Source organism: Hippoglossus hippoglossus, chromosome 10, assembly GCF_009819705.1.
Source record: "Hippoglossus hippoglossus isolate fHipHip1 chromosome 10, fHipHip1.pri, whole genome shotgun sequence".
In the NCBI taxonomy this organism is placed as follows: Eukaryota; Metazoa; Chordata; class Actinopteri; order Pleuronectiformes; family Pleuronectidae; genus Hippoglossus; species Hippoglossus hippoglossus.
The window spans coordinates 21,502,226-21,517,680 of NC_047160.1; the positions used below are offsets into that span (position 1 = coordinate 21,502,226).

Genomic DNA, 15,455 nt, shown 5'->3' on the forward strand with positions numbered 1-15,455 from the left:
CACACACACACACACACACACACACACAGTAATAAATGTAACGGCGTGTGTACTCACTGTGATCGGTGTGATGCTGACTCTGGTGAGCATCTGTTTGACGAGTCGGTAGCGATCGTAGAGAGGCCTCACCACCAGACGCTCCTCTCTGGTCACCTGAGACACAAAGAGCCGATTAGAAAAAGGTCTGAACGAGTGTTTTGATTTGAATCTGATCAGGGTCTGTGATGTTTGTGGTGTCGGTAAGTTACCGGTCGACCGTGCAGGCCTTCATAGTGCAGCAGGTTCTTCTGCAGGACTGTCTTCTCACAGGACAACTGCTCCTTGGTCATCTTCTACAGAAACACACACACAGTTCGTAAACACCACCTGTTTCCCCTGTGAAGGTGTTGGCTCTCATTTATTATAAATAATTAATTATTATATGCTTGTTTTGATTGTGTTTGGGGGGGTCAACAACTGCATGCTGGTCTTTCCTTCAAACTCACATTCCCAACCATCCCCAAGTGCAACAACAGTGTTTGAAAATGTGGTTAAACATCTGCTGAAACATCTAGTGAAAGCTTTGAGTGTCTAGCTTGTAGTTCTGTCATTGGCCCAGATACGTTATGTATCCCAGCAGCCTGAAGCCTAAATCAATTATACAAACGTGTGTTAAGTAACGATTAGTCAGCTGATTGTAATGGCTGTGTTCATAAATTCAGTCTGAAATGGTTACAGCATCATCTGCGCTGTTGTGCAGAATTTAAGGGATGGATTTAGAAGTCAAATGCAGCAGAAATATGTATCAGATGGATGAGCAACATCTGTATAAGTCGCAGTAGAACCACAAAAATCTCCAACAGAGTTTTATTCAATCCCCGGTAAAATATCGACTCCTCACCTTGATGTCATCGGGCCATCCGTCCTCCTGCTTCTTCCCTTTGACCCGGCACTGAATCAGCTCCAGTGTTTCCTCCCTGGTGGGATGCGAATCTTTAGCGTCCCCCGCTGCATCATGGGTGCCTTGATCCAGTGTCGAGCCAAAGCTCTTTGGCAAGGTGTTGCTCCGAGGACGAGTCTGAGGGCCGAGCTCGCTCTCTGCACGGTGTTTGGCATCTGAGGATGGAGGGACAAAGTCATGAGGAAGGGGGGACAAAAAGAGGAGGAGATGGAGAGAGTAATGTGGGAGAGAAGGAACCGGGACAAGGAAAGTGGCTAAATGACAGAATGAATCCTGGAGTCAACATCTCTGATAGGTCGATCAGATAGGACATGCAGGAGTTTAACAGAGAGCTGTGGTGGAGAAGGAGGCTCATATGAGGAGAAACACAGCATGCTTAAACAGCACACTAACACTAACACGCACGCACACACACACACACACACACACACACACACACACACACACACACACACACACACACACACACACACACACACACACACACACACACACACACACACACACACACCAAGTAGAAGACCATAAAAAGCAAGAAAAAAATCACTTCCTGAACATTTCAGCATTGAACAGATTCTGACAGTAAAATTCTAAATTTTTCACGGTTACACACTGAGACATAGAGTTTCTGCAGGTTTCAACAAGTAAAATGTATGACTTCTTAAGACCATAGCAAATAAAACTCAAGATCTATGTCAAGTACGACAGATAAGAAGGAATATTAAGAGTTCCAGAATTACTTACACTTCCCCATAATTGAAGATAAGGTGAAGTAGCGTAGTAGAGAAAAACCCTAGAAATGCTGCGTTATCTCTACAACTACAGGCAGAGACACCTGGAATCCAGAGTCTTTCCCACAGAAAAGCTGAGTGAGCGGAGAATCCTTCACAGCGTGCTAATATCTACATCATTTAGAATGAACTACGACACACAGAGATATGTCTTTTCCTCAATAAACACCTAATATATTCACTTTTTAAAATCCAAACCCCCTTTCGGCAAATGACTTGACATTTTTGAGAGACACCTTTGTTCAAACATCCCCGTGCCAACATGCTGTTTCAACAGGAAACACACCAAAAACAAAGAAGCAAGATGCTGGCACAAAGCCGCCTCATTGTCACTGTCAGTAGTGTATGTAAGGTCTACTTACTGAGGGGTTGGTACTTACTGAGGTGAAACGGTCTAGAGTTCAGGCCTGAGTGGGGGTGGCGTGGGGGGGTGAGTGTGTGATGGGGAGGAGGGCAGATAGAGGAGGAGGAGGAAGGGAAGGAGGAGGGAGCATGGTGGCGTCTGTGTGAATGGAGCAAAGCCTGGTGCCTCAGCGTGCTTCTGGGTAAAAGGTGGTGCTGGCGTCCTGGTTGGCCAGTCAGTCAATCAATCAATCAATCGGTGGTTGGGCGATTGGAGGAGGAGGGAGGAAAGTGGAGAGCGGGTGCTCGCGTTATTGTCGTTTTTTTCAATTTTGATTTGAGACAGAGAGAGAAATGTTTCGGCCACTTCGTTCTCCGGAGAGAAGAGACGTCACCTCACAGAGAGGAGGTGGACGAGTGTCATAGGGTTTGTTCAGTTCGGTGAAACCATGGGACTGTGACAGAGAAACTGTAGATTCATTTTTATCAGATTCAGTTTATTTTGGTTCTAAAAGTTTAGTTTACCCCCTTTTACTACCCTTGTTTAGCCTCATTTAAGAAGAATAAACACCAGGTAACCACAGAGCAGAAACCTGCAAACCACATTTCAAGTTACTGATCTTTTACTCTTTTTTTAATCTATAACACAGTGTTTCCCACATTTTCACCGGACTGTACTCGCCTCAGATCATGAATGTGGGTATACAAGGACGCACCAGCACATTGGAGGGTAGGAGCCACGCATATGAAAGCCACGTCAATGTATGGCACATGCGTGTCTGCTTGCGTGAGTTAATCCAGCATACATGCAATGTTGTTACAAAGGTCAAAGGAGTGGGGAGGGTCAAGGTGTCCAGCACGGAACAGGATGGCACAAAGACATTCAAACCCGGACTCACACACGCACGTTTTCACAGGAAGAAGAGCTGAGGTTCTACCTTTAATTTGCCTGCGGATCTTGGTGAGGTCGGTCATCCATTTGAGGACTTTGGGGTTAGCTGCCTTGTCTCCATGAGAGGGCTGTGGAGAGAGGAGGAGCAGGGAGAGTTGGTTTTTAGCTGGAATGGTCAAGTTTGTTTGTGTTTTTACACCAAATCTTGAAAAAGCTAAGTGTTAAATTATCAAGATTTCTGTCTGTGTAGATTATCTGATGCAGCCAGAAAAGTCCTGAATAAAGTAGAAGTGGTTGACAATGTGTAAGATGTGGTGGTTGTTTCATTCAGGCTTTTGGTTATTTAAAAAATCATGTTACATCTATTAACCTCCAATCAATGATTCACTTTTTAACCATTTTGGGTCTGATTAGTACTTAAACATGCAATACATAATTTCGGCCTCTAGGGGTCTCTCAATCAAAACAATAACAAAAGACCTAGTCTGATGATGTAGTGAAGCAGCGTGGGATCATGGGAGTTGTTGTCTGATGCAACTCAGGTGCAAATTGTGTTCATAGCAAAAACGGGTAAAGTCCCAGGTAGAGCGGATATGAAGCAATTAGGTGGAGACCACAATGAAATGTCCTGTTACCTTGAATAAAGTTGGAGATTTTCTCTGAGTCTGATTTTCAAACTTATAGTTTTACCTTGTAGTTCCTCTCTTTCTCAAACTGCTCTTCAAACTGCTTAATTTTCTTCTTCAGGTGTTGTAGCTTCTTGGTGAGTTGGTGGGTCACTGAATCCCCCCCTCTCATCGCCTCTTTGGAGCCAAATGATGCTCGACGGGGTCTGAGAGACGACACACAGATACGATTAAACCACAAACCTTATATCAATGCTCTGACTTGAAACAAAGAATATAACAGAAACAGAATTCGAAGCACTGCTGGAGGTTTAGTGCCTCATCGTACCTCTGTGCTTTGGTGGGCGAGGTGGCGTCTGAGTCTTGCTGGAGGAAGCGCTGGGCACTGTGCGCTCCGAAGTCGAGAAAGCGTCGAGCAAGAAGGTGAGGGTGCGAGCGGGAAGAGGAAGGGGAGGTGTCCTGCCCTACCTCTCCCTCCTCCTCATCCTCGCCATCCTCCTCCAGGGGCAGAAGGGGGAGAGGAACCATGCGACCAGCCAGCGGGGAGAGCTGTGCTTCTCCGCTCTCGCTCTCATCCTGCCAGGATTTGTAAGCCGGGATGGGGTCTGGAGAGACGAGGACAGAAATAGAGGGAGGTCAGAGAAAGTGTACGAAGCTCCGCGTAGAAGGGAGAGAAAAGTGTAATTAAATCCCTGACTTTAAAGAGTGTTGCATGTAAAGTAGGCGGCACACACATCAGTAAGAGCTGCCTGGGAGGGAGCGTCGGACATGAGACATTCAACCACATTAATTCTCTTCTTTAGCAACCGGCTGAGTCACTCGCTTATTTCAGAGCTATGCTAACGAGCTGAGTCGAGGAGACAGAGAGAGGAAGGCGGGTCAGAGAGATAACGAGACAGGGGTGAGGCACAGAGAGGCGGAAGGTAACATGTTTTCAGATTGATCAATCTGCACAGTGGCTCTGCAGCAGGAGAGGACATCAACAAGTAGGTTAGTAAAACTTGCTGTCTGATCAAATCTGAAGGAAGGAAGAGTGGTTTACATGCAGGGATTTATTCATCATCTATAACTGACAAGTTAGTTTAGAGAAGAATATATTGACACACTGTCCAAACCAGTAAGCAACCATCGTTAAAACAATTAGAAAGAATGATGGGAGGGATGGGGAGACTGCTGGGAGGGATGGGGAGACTGCTGGGTGGTTGGGTAGACGTGAAACTACTCACCTTGGCCATCTTTTTGTAGATGCATACATGAGAAATCTATGGGAGGGAGATGGAGATGGGAGGGGGGTGATGCTGTTGGAAGGAAGACAAAAGGGTGGAAGAGGGGAGGAAGAAGAAGAAGAAGACGAAGAAAGAGGAGGAGAGAGAGAGAGAGAGAGAGAGAGAGAGAGAGAGAGAGAGAGAGAAGTGGTGAGGTCAATCATTCCTGACAACTTCACTCACCAACTTCCATTCAGTGTGTGTGCGTGTGCGTGTGTGTGCGTGGTTTAAATGCAAACAAATTAGGTCAATTTCTTCAGTCACACAAGAGATTCAACAGAGTGACAGAGAAGTGAAGGAGAATAACAGCTCACAATGTTTTCTTTCCATTCAGTAAAACTAACCTGATAAATTAATTTGGGGGAAAAAAGAACCATGTTCTGTTGACTATAATTCTAGATGGTTAGATAAACAAACAAAAGCTACATGCAGCTGTAACACATTAACTTGTATAGAAAGATAGCTTGATATCTTCATTTGTGTTTTATATTTGTTTTTTGTGTGAATACAGAGTGTGCTGCTCTTGCTGAGACAAGGAGATTCCTACCTTCCCATTGGTTGTCGGGAAAGAGTTGGAGGTGGGGGTTGAGGCCAGAGTTTGGTTGGCATGGCGACAGGTGGTTTCTGTTGGTCTCGCTGGTGTTGGCGTTCTGATCACAGCGGCAGGAGCTCGGGTCCTGCTGGGAAAGAGAGAGACCATTAGGGGATTACAGAAACAAATCAAGGGAGGAGGGAAGAAAATAGATGCAATTAATTGAAGATAATAAGGGTGTGGATGGAGGAAAGAGAGATACAAAATCAAATAGAAGAGAAGGGAAGAAAAGAAGAAAAGAAGAAAAGAAGGAAAAATGGAAGAAGGTTCAGTCGGTAAAGGGATGAGGCACCAAAATGTGTCCACAGATTAAAGACATACACTGATGAAAATGGAAACTTACACAGGTTACAGTGTCAGTCGTCTGGTCCATGGAGTCACAGGGTTGATTGTCCTGCCTGACATCACAGATAAAAAATGATATTGTTATAATCATACTTTACTATAATTACAAACCGACAAACAGTTGTAATGAGATTTGTATTAACACAAATCTGCAGGAGTCTCTGTATCGGTCCCCAGCCGCCCGACCCATAATGGGCTGGACCTGTGGGAAACGCTGGAACAACGTGTGATGTGTCTACACGACCATGCAGGAGGAGTTAATGTGTTACATGTGAGAGAGATGGAGTAAATAAAGATCTGTATCAAAAGCAGCATAAAATGTGCTCCGGCTGAGGCAGCATGTCCAAGTGATTAATAAACGTGACGTGTCAAGTGATCAGTGCATGATCAGTGCCAGGAAGTCATCTCTCCACATCACTACATATAACACACTTCTACAGTATATACCTCATCCAGATCAAGTGTAACTTTAGTCCATATGTTCCTTGAGGTTTTAAACTAATAACTACTTATATATAGAGTCTAATCTGAGTCTCACTCTGATTAACCTGCTTGTCCTCTGTTGAGTTAGACTATACGTTACTGTAGCTCACCTGGCAGTGTTGATGTTGTTCTCAGCATCTCTGACAGCGTTTGCATCCATGTCCATTCCCGAGCTCTTCACCGGGGACGTGTCAGTGTCCAGTGAATCCTGAGAGAAATCAACAGCTAGAATTTAAACTTCTAATCTGTGTGTTTTTAATGAAAACAAAACAAACAGAGCAGGACAAGAATAGAAACTGTTAAATTAGGGCTCTAACATAAACAGGCACATCATCATTTTGTGTGTATTGTTTCACTTCCTCATCATTAGTGGACTGGTTTAATAGATGTTATGTCAATTAATAAGGTAAGCAGCTTTTCCTCATCAAGTAGTAGTGGTAGTGCACATTGTCTTTTACATCAATTTCATTTCTATCATGATTTTACATAATTGTTTTTATTGTGTTTTAATTTTGTTCTTGTCCTGAGTATGAAATATGCTACATAAATAAAGCTGCCTTAGATTATCTAGTAAACCATCACATTAGTCTTTGAATATTAAATCCTGGTACCATTTTTAAACTTGCTAACTTGAAGTGCTAAGGAGTTTCAAAAATCTTAGATCATAAGAAGATGAGTGTGTGGAGTTGAGGATTTTAAGTATATTTATAACACTCATTTTTAAACCTCTGTTCCTCCTTGGGAATCATTAAGATACAGAAGGTGGAAGCTTATGACTGTCTGCTTTAACCTCAGAGAGATTTTTAACACATCTGTCACATTGAACAGAGCTTCTATTCAAAAATACACTGGCCGTCAGTCTTGGCCTTCTGACTGTACATTGGCTAGAACAACACAGGGTTTATCCGTGTTTTCATTGAAGATCTGCGTGCGTTTGAAACAGGCCAACAGGCAGCACGCTACCCCGGTCGAGTCTGTGCTATTGCAGCAAATCACAGCAGAACAAAGATGGACTGTGCTGATAATATCAAACATTCAGCCTTGGAATTAACCAACACACAGAGACAGGAAGGAGGTCAGTTATGGGAACTATGCTGCCAGCCCACACAGCGACTCTGGGTCTGAGCTCTGCTGTTTTCTTTTTAGAGATATCTCTGTGGAGTAAACTGTCCAATGTTTTCATTTTCAATCTCCGTTCACAGGGGAGACAGTTACGCTTTTACCATACTTTCATTAACACAAATATAGAGTATCTGGCGATTCTGTGCTGTTTCTGCTTGTGTATATTCATGCCTCATAGGATGAAAAGTAAAACCACGGGCGTTGCAAGAAAGAAGAAAGAATTCCCTGAACAACAATTCTGAGAGAACTTCGCATGGCCCTTGCATGGCTTTGCATAGGAGACTGAATCCCCCTAACGAGGCCACATGCCACCAACCTTTTTAGTTACTAGAATGTCTATCCAGTTTCCCATATCATGTGCTTCTTTGGCGGGGGTCTACCCCCCAAGTCCATTTTATCTGGGGTCCTTAAAGTCTCTTGATTCACTCCTGGCTTAAACCCCTGCACATGCTGATATATGTGAGGTACACATACTGTATATGTGTGTGTTTGCGTGTCCCCCACAGACCTGTGTGTCCGTCTGGCTTTGTTGCATTTGTTGCTCGCTATCTTTGAGTGGGGTTTCCCCTTTGGTGTCAGAGGGAGTGTCCTCGGGGTCCGTTTGTTGCTCCTCATCTCCATGGCAACCCTCGTCTGAGGGCTCACTGGGACTCATCCTGAAAAATAAAATTCTGAAAGTTAATGAAAGGACCCAAATGTTAAATACCAGCTAATAACGTAAACACACAATATGTGAATTTTGGGAACTTGGAGTATTTCAATAATGAACAACAAGAAAAGAAGTAGCACAGGATTATGGGAGTTGTTCTCTTCACTGTTATTGTTGTCACTGCAGTCAGCTTCTCCCAGTTACGATTCTTTTGGTGTTAGTCGTTAATTTAATTTTTTTTACCAGGAGCCCGAGATGCCACTAACATTTACTCAACTTTACTCTAATATTTTTAGACATTTGCTTTGCAGGCTGGGATGAAGCTGCCTATTTTAGCAAGCAGTGTAAAACCTTTATGGTGTCACGTCTCCTTGAAGTTGGAAACGTCCAAACACCTCAACTTCTTGTTTTGTCTTGGAGGTGACGGCCACCGAACAGCTGCTCCCCTCAACACATGAAGTTTGCTTATCAACATCTCTGCTGACAACATGTTTACTGGTAACTCGAGCTCTCTGGTTGGCTGAGCCTTTGTCCACAATGTTCACCTTGTCAAATATTTTTCTTTAAAGTCATGCGATGCCTCTTTCAGCCCCTGAGGAATGTGTGTAACATGTTTCTGCCACCAGGTGCAATCCGAAGTTTTGCTAAAGGTGTTTAAGAAGTGTGCCAGTAACTGCTTGATTCAAGTGCTTATACTTGAGTTAAGTGCTTGTGTTTTTTATGTATGTGTGTGTCTATATTGTATTGTGTATTTCTGTGTGTGCCCTCTCACCCCTGGCTGTCATAGTTGCTGAGGCCGTGGTCGATGGAGGTTTTCAGGTCAAAGAAATGCTGCTCCACTGCAGCTCTGATGGTTCGCTGAATTATCCTGGGAATACACACAAAATGATTCATTCATTGATTTTCTAAGAATAGTAGGGGTACTTTTGTGTGTGTGGTATGTGAATCTGCATTGTTTGTATCACATACATAATACATATTAAAGGAACAAAGTAAACTAAACAAAAACTGATAAAAAATACCCACAAATGATCAGAAAAAAAAGATCAGAGTTTTGTTTGAAACACTAAAATTCAATGATGTACTAAGCTCTCCATTAAGTCCAGTTGGTGAACTTTTCACACAGTAAATTATGTACTCAGTTATATTGAATTCAATAAACTCTGTGGATTTCTCACTCATTGATTTCAGAGTGAGGTTTGACAGAAACCCCAAATTATGTGCAGGTTAAAACCTTCATCTCATGTAATCCTCCACACATAATCCCATTTGACATCATCCGCTATTAATGAATAAAGACCTCCACTAGTCAATTAATAGAGAAATGGCTGAAGCTTTAAATCGCCAAATAAGGTCTGCTCATTAGGGTTTTATACATGAGCAGAGATTAAACTAAAGGTCAATAATGTATTAAAGATTTCGACAGTCTTATAATAACTGAAATGGTTTCTTTTCCATTCTAGGATATTTAACAAGTCCTTATTGAGTCGTTTTGTAAAAGGGTTAGTAATGATTAAAGTAGAGGTGGGCAGGAGGAGGGAGAGGACGCTATAAAGGTCTAGGTCTATAAAAGGTAGAATCAGCAGGCGCACTCTGACCTCTGCTACACGGACTTGATACAGTTGATCCACAGGATCTAGTCAGATTTGATTTAGTTTGCTTGATTTACTGGATCACATCTGTGCGCCTTGTTGTATTGTACTTCATCACTTCATCAGGTTTCATTTATGTCCCGCCCAACTGCTTCCTGTATATCTGAATGATGTAACCCCCCACTCTTTAATTGAAATGGCCTATATGCCAGTATATGGTATATAGTCACTCACAGAGTTATATGATTTTAAATAGGAAACCTGGAGCGGGAACATAACTCTGTTTGTGTTTCACAACAATGTCCATTTAAGGCAAAAATTCATAAAAGTGCTGAAGGTGCTGGGCTCAGGTCAAATAAATGTGCGTGGGTTGTGGATATTTCAGACAAACATAAATTTCCCTGGACCACATGCCCACTTTCACCAGCAGCAGCAGCAGCAGCATCTCTGCCTCTCGCTGCAAGAGGCTCGACTAACAATAACCATCCATCACCCACTAAAACAGCCACATACTTATACACACAACACACACAACACCCACAACACCCACAACACCCACAACACCCACAGAAGCATCTAGTGTTATTGCTTCTATCGTCTGTGAGGATGAGCCCCTCGGTCAGACATGTGGACCTATACAAAGTTATGATTAGCATTTTTCTGCCATCAAAAAGTCAAAAAATAACGACCAATTAACAGATAGCTGTATATATGATTTTGTTAAATTGGGCAATATGTAAGAAGTTAAGTTTGAAAAATTCTAAACTAAGATTATCTACAAAGTGTGAAGAGATGGTAGATTTGATATTATGTCAAAGATGTGTTGTGTGGCATAGAAATCTACTGAAGTTAGCATTGTGAGTCCCTGTAGCTTTGTGACAAGACAATTGTGTAAATAATATTTCTATTATTATCTTATTTATTCTGGAATCTGTTTCTTCTCTAGTTTTAGTCTTACCATTGCGCTGCTACTTTTTGTGCTGTTGTGTCAAGTTGAACTTCCCCCACGAGGAATCAATAAAGTTACATCTCATCTTATCTTAGTTCAACATGAGAGGAGTCACTGTGAGGAGGTTATAACATTTTCTCCACCTCTCCTATCTCACTCTCTACTCCTGCCACCACTACTTCATCCCTGTGTCTCTGACTGGGCAGACTGGGTGTAAAGTTGTAGTAAGTTTAACAAGTATATAAGAAAATGCCTGATGGAAAACAATATTCCTCAATCCATGCAGGTTTGGCAACTTGTTGAAACTTGGTTGTGAGTGGCCAGTGAGCCCAGTCCTGCAACATGGGACCTTCAGTCCACCATCCACTGATTTGTCCTGGAGCACCTGATGCTCAGTCCAACTACAGCACAGGGGAAGCCTTTCTTTATTTCTCACGATAAAGCCGGACACCCAAGCTTTAAGGTTATTTGCTGCCCCTTGTTTATAATATAATATAATTTGCCAGGAAGCCAATTCTTACACGTTGCCTCTTTAACAGACTGAAAGCTCAAAGTCATGTGATGGCTGAGTTCATATCCCCGGGGCTGTGAAAGCACCAAGCCATGTAACACGCTTTAGTTTAGCTTCATTTTGAAAACAAAAGGTCAGCTTTCCTCCTTATTACTTCCTCTTAAGCTCTTACTTTTCTCTCAACTCCTCGCAGCACTGCCTGCACTTCCCTCTTCATTGCTGTTGTTTTATCTGCCTCGAGTCTTTTACTCCCTCTTCACACATCTGTTAACCTTAGTCTCTCTTTTACCCCTTCTTTATATATATTTTTTTTCTAGTCCTAATAAAAATCGCAGGTTATTACAACTTGTTTTCAGATATATATTCCACTTAGTTACAGAAATATTATTTGTCAGATTTCTCAGCTAGTGTTTGAGAAGTGTCCATAAAGAAGTGCCTACGTATGTTATCCTGAGTAGATAAAATGACTTTGTGCGTGTGTACTTACTCAGCAGAGTCAGTAGGCAGGATGGATATAGGGGAGAGGTGGGAGCTGTAGAGAAAGAAAGAAAGAAAGAGAGAAAGAGAGAGAGGGGGGATAAGGACAACATGGTTAGAACATCATGTTCTCCACAACTCTCCTCCCATATTCACATGAAATGACCTTGGAGGGCGTCGGGCAGCAACAGCCAGAACGGAAGGAGAATGAAAATAATGATGTTCACCAGGAAGGCTTTTGTGTACACTGTGCGTTAGAGACAACTTGTAGATCAAGAGTTGTAGAGATGAAACGGACAAGGGGACACACACACACACACACACACACACACACACACACACACACACACACACACACACACACACACACACACACACACACACACACACACACACACACACACACACACACACACACACACACACACACACACACAGAGAGAGAGAGAGAGAGATAGAGAGAGAGAGAGAGAGAGAGAGAGAGAGAGAGAGAGTTTGTCAGTGGCGCCACTCTGGGTGGGCAGATTGTTATTTAGGCTACAGGGCTCCGTAAACCCTGCTGATCAGATAGAAGCGTGTGTATCGTGACATATTTGACATGACATAAGCAAGGAAGTGTGTTCCTGTACTTATATCTTTGTGAGGACCATTTAATACTTAGACCTTACAGAGTGAAGACATTTTGACTGGTCCTAACTTTGTCACTGCGCTGTCTGAGGGTTTAAGACTTGGTTTTAGGTTCAGGGTTAGAATTAGGTTAGGGTTACGCTTTTAGTTTGGATGGTTAAGGTTAGGGTAAGGGGCTAGGGAATGTATTATGTCAATGAGTGTCCTCACTAAGATTTTAGCACAATGTGTGTGTTTGTGAAACTAGGAGGAAGTCGAGATGTGCCCGTTGATTCAGCAGCACAACCGCTGGCCTGCACACTCAGTGACGGTGACAGCGGCACGCCAGGAATCCAGATTTATATAACACCCCTACACACACACGCGCACGCGCACGCACACGCACACGCACCCACAAGGTCATTGGAAACTCATATATGCTGTGTGAGTGCGTGAGTGTGTATGTATGTGCATGTGTGAGACTCAGCGGGCAAATTCATCTAATCTGAAAAACAACTGAGGTTATGCAAGCTTTGTGTGTGTGTGTGTGTGTGTGTGTGTGTGTGTGTGTGTGTGTGTGTGTGTGTGTGTGTGTGTGTGTGTGTGTGTGTGTGTTTGCTCTTTAACACAACCACACACACATTTGCTCCTAATGCTGCAGAAAGTCTTCAGGTCGATCAATACAGAGTGAATTATTAATGACAGAAAGGAAAATATATCACCCTTCATCTGTATTCTTCTTTATCTATCCTTTATTCATATTCCCTCTCTTGTTTCTTTCTATCATTGCCATCATCCTTCAACTGCTCTTCAGCTCTTTTTTTGTTACTCTTCACACCTATCTGTTCTCCTTTATCTCTCCATTAAGATCCCTTCCTTCCATTATGATTTGTTTGAATTTGATTTAGTTTTCCTTCCTCTTATTCCACCCCATCACCATTTGTATAGAAATAGATATATATTCATATCATCTCTACTTCGTTATCTTTTTCTCAAGCTCTCCCTTCTCTATCTTATCTCTCATTTTTCTTCCCTCTTTTATCTCCTCTTGTCCTCCCTCGCTTGTTACTGACTTCGAATGTAAGAAGCATCTCACTCTGATGCTGTTATTGCTTGATCATTCGTGTGTGTGTGTGTGTGTGTGTGTGTGTGTGTGTGTGTGTGTGTGTGTGTGTGTGTGTGTGTGTGTGTGTGTGTGTGTGTGTGTGTGTGTGTGTGTGTGTGAGAGTCGGAGAGAAAAAAGAGTTTGTTGTATTGTAGTGTTTCTTCGGTTGTCTTTCCCTCTCCAGTCAAATAAATGGGAGAATGTTGAAATAGCATCTACAGTATATCATTTCTTTCTCTCCAGCATCTTACATCTTTGAACCAGTGATTATTCAGACTGCATTAACATTGGACTCTTTGTCAAATAAGCTCCTCGTCTGCTTTCTTTTCATGTTAGTCAACATTAAACAGTAACACGCCCCACAGGCTCCCTACAGCAACGGCTGTCTCCTCGAAGGCACAGATAACGTCTGACGGCAGGATAACCTGCTGAGTTGTACAATGAGGGACCACTCTCTGTGGCTGTATTATTAACAATAGATTCTTGATAGGACCCTCAAGGAAGTTACATAATCTGCATGGGCCTTAAGTAGCGACGATAATATCTGATCTTACACCACTGAGCCCCCAAGGACTTGAACTAAAACCGCTGTTGGGCCCTTTGGGTTGTGCTTGCCCTCCTCCAGCTCCCTAAGCAGCAATGATAGCATCTCTATCAGTGTCAGTAAAGACCTTAAGGACCACAGAGGACACGCTCTATCGAGCCCGTTAGGGTACTGTATTTCTTCCCTGATAGGGAAACTACGAAGGGCAAATGAGATCATGGAAAATTCCGGGTCCCTGGTGAAGAGAGTGGTTTTGAAGAGGGTTTTATAATCTCTCAGGATGGAATGTTTCGAGCAGTGGAGCAGACGTACCAGCAATCATGCTTTACGGCATCAGGACCGGGGAGAACAGCGCGTCTTACTCAGCACTTTTGGTTCAGGAAAACAACACATCGGTATCCAAATATTTACTCTTATGATGAACACTGCTTCTTTTTTTTTTTTACTGTCTAAAAAAGATATCATACCATTAACAATGAAGATTGATTTCAATCAAAATCCATGTTGGATACATACGTAGCCAATACATTCCACTTTACTTATCAACAACACAGTGTGTTCCGAACATTTTATGACATATACATAAATTAAAAAAACATTTTAACCTTTAAAGCTGCCACATGTACAAGGGTGCACTGGGAGCACTGGGTGTCAAATAAAGGCTTTCAGAAGTTCTCAGACAAGTTTGTAGTAGATCAGCTCTTGCCCTACAGGCAGAGGGGCAGACGTACCCAGACACAGAGATAAGAGCTCCATGACGTCTTTGGGGAGTCACACCTTCAGTAAGATGTGTTTATAGTGATACCGGGAAATCTTTGATGGAGACCAAAGTAGACTGCTACTTCAGTTTTTTATAATGTCACAGCTGCTGACGGTTGGTCAAAGTTTTATTTAGCAAGTGGTGACTGATAACTGATGCCACAGTTCATGAGCCCCACAAACTAATTCAGCCGCCCGCTGCATTGATACAAGATTAAACACATAAATCATTATTAGTTTGCTATTAACATCACCTGACAGCCGAGTAACACATTTATGATTTCAGTTTTATGAATAAAAAACATCGATACACTTCACTCAATGATCTGTGCTTGTCTCATTTTAGTGCCAATTAAGTTTGATTTCCCTCTTTACAAATCTGTTTGTGTAGAATGATTTCATCTTAATGATCCTGTTTTGAAAATTCTTTGTAACTCTATGAATTGGAAAATATGATGATTTTATACAAGAGAACTGTAAAATGCATGTACAAGGTGATGAATCTTGTTTTAATAGGTTAAGAATTGTGTTTGCACTGTGTAATATATTCAGTTGGCAGTTAATTAGACACCTAGCTATAACTAATACAGTCTTATAGAACAGTCCCCCAGTAAATTTGATCTCTAGAAATGTTAAGATGTCGGTAGGGGACAAGCCAGTGGAGGCAGTGTGTTACTCATTTAGGTCACATGTAGGAATCATCGACCAAAGTTGTTGCAGACAAGGTACCCCCCCCCCCTTTATCACAATGGTAGCAGTGGGCTTTTTCAGCAGGATAATTCCCCCTGTCACTACACAAATGATCACGCATAGTTGGACAGGGAGGTCAAGGTGTTGCCTCTGCCTCTAAATACGTCAACAATGA

At 42.5% G+C, this 15,455-nt stretch overlaps 1 protein-coding gene across 9 annotated transcripts in view; it reads right to left on the bottom strand.

The window, feature by feature from the left end:
• The window catches only part of fam13b (family with sequence similarity 13 member B), a 64,263-nt gene that overhangs the window by 3,877 nt on the left and 44,931 nt on the right, over nt 1-15,455 (bottom strand). For 4 of the 9 annotated variants that reach the window (XR_004615186.1, XR_004615187.1, XM_034598071.1 and 1 more), the window contains exons 8-21: nt 11,587-11,631; nt 8,820-8,915; nt 7,907-8,054; nt 6,387-6,484; nt 5,792-5,846; nt 5,404-5,536; nt 4,818-4,889; nt 3,920-4,196; nt 3,656-3,797; nt 3,012-3,093; nt 2,112-2,297; nt 881-1,095; nt 249-332; nt 58-153 (exon numbers count right to left, since the gene is read on the bottom strand). Coding sequence is in view for 7 of the 9 variants with exons in the window: in XM_034598071.1 (XP_034453962.1) it covers nt 58-153; nt 249-332; nt 881-1,095; nt 2,112-2,297; nt 3,012-3,093; nt 3,656-3,797; nt 3,920-4,196; nt 4,818-4,889; nt 5,404-5,536; nt 5,792-5,846; nt 6,387-6,484; nt 7,907-8,054; nt 8,820-8,915; nt 11,587-11,631 (1,729 nt within the window). In the remaining 2 variants the exon portion in view is untranslated. The remainder of the gene's footprint in view (nt 1-57; nt 154-248; nt 333-880; nt 1,096-2,111; nt 2,298-3,011; nt 3,094-3,655; nt 3,798-3,919; nt 4,197-4,817; nt 4,890-5,403; nt 5,537-5,791; nt 5,847-6,386; nt 6,485-7,906; nt 8,055-8,819; nt 8,916-11,586; nt 11,632-15,455) is intronic. The other 5 variants (XM_034598074.1, XM_034598073.1, XM_034598072.1 and 2 more) reach the window with 4 other exon arrangements.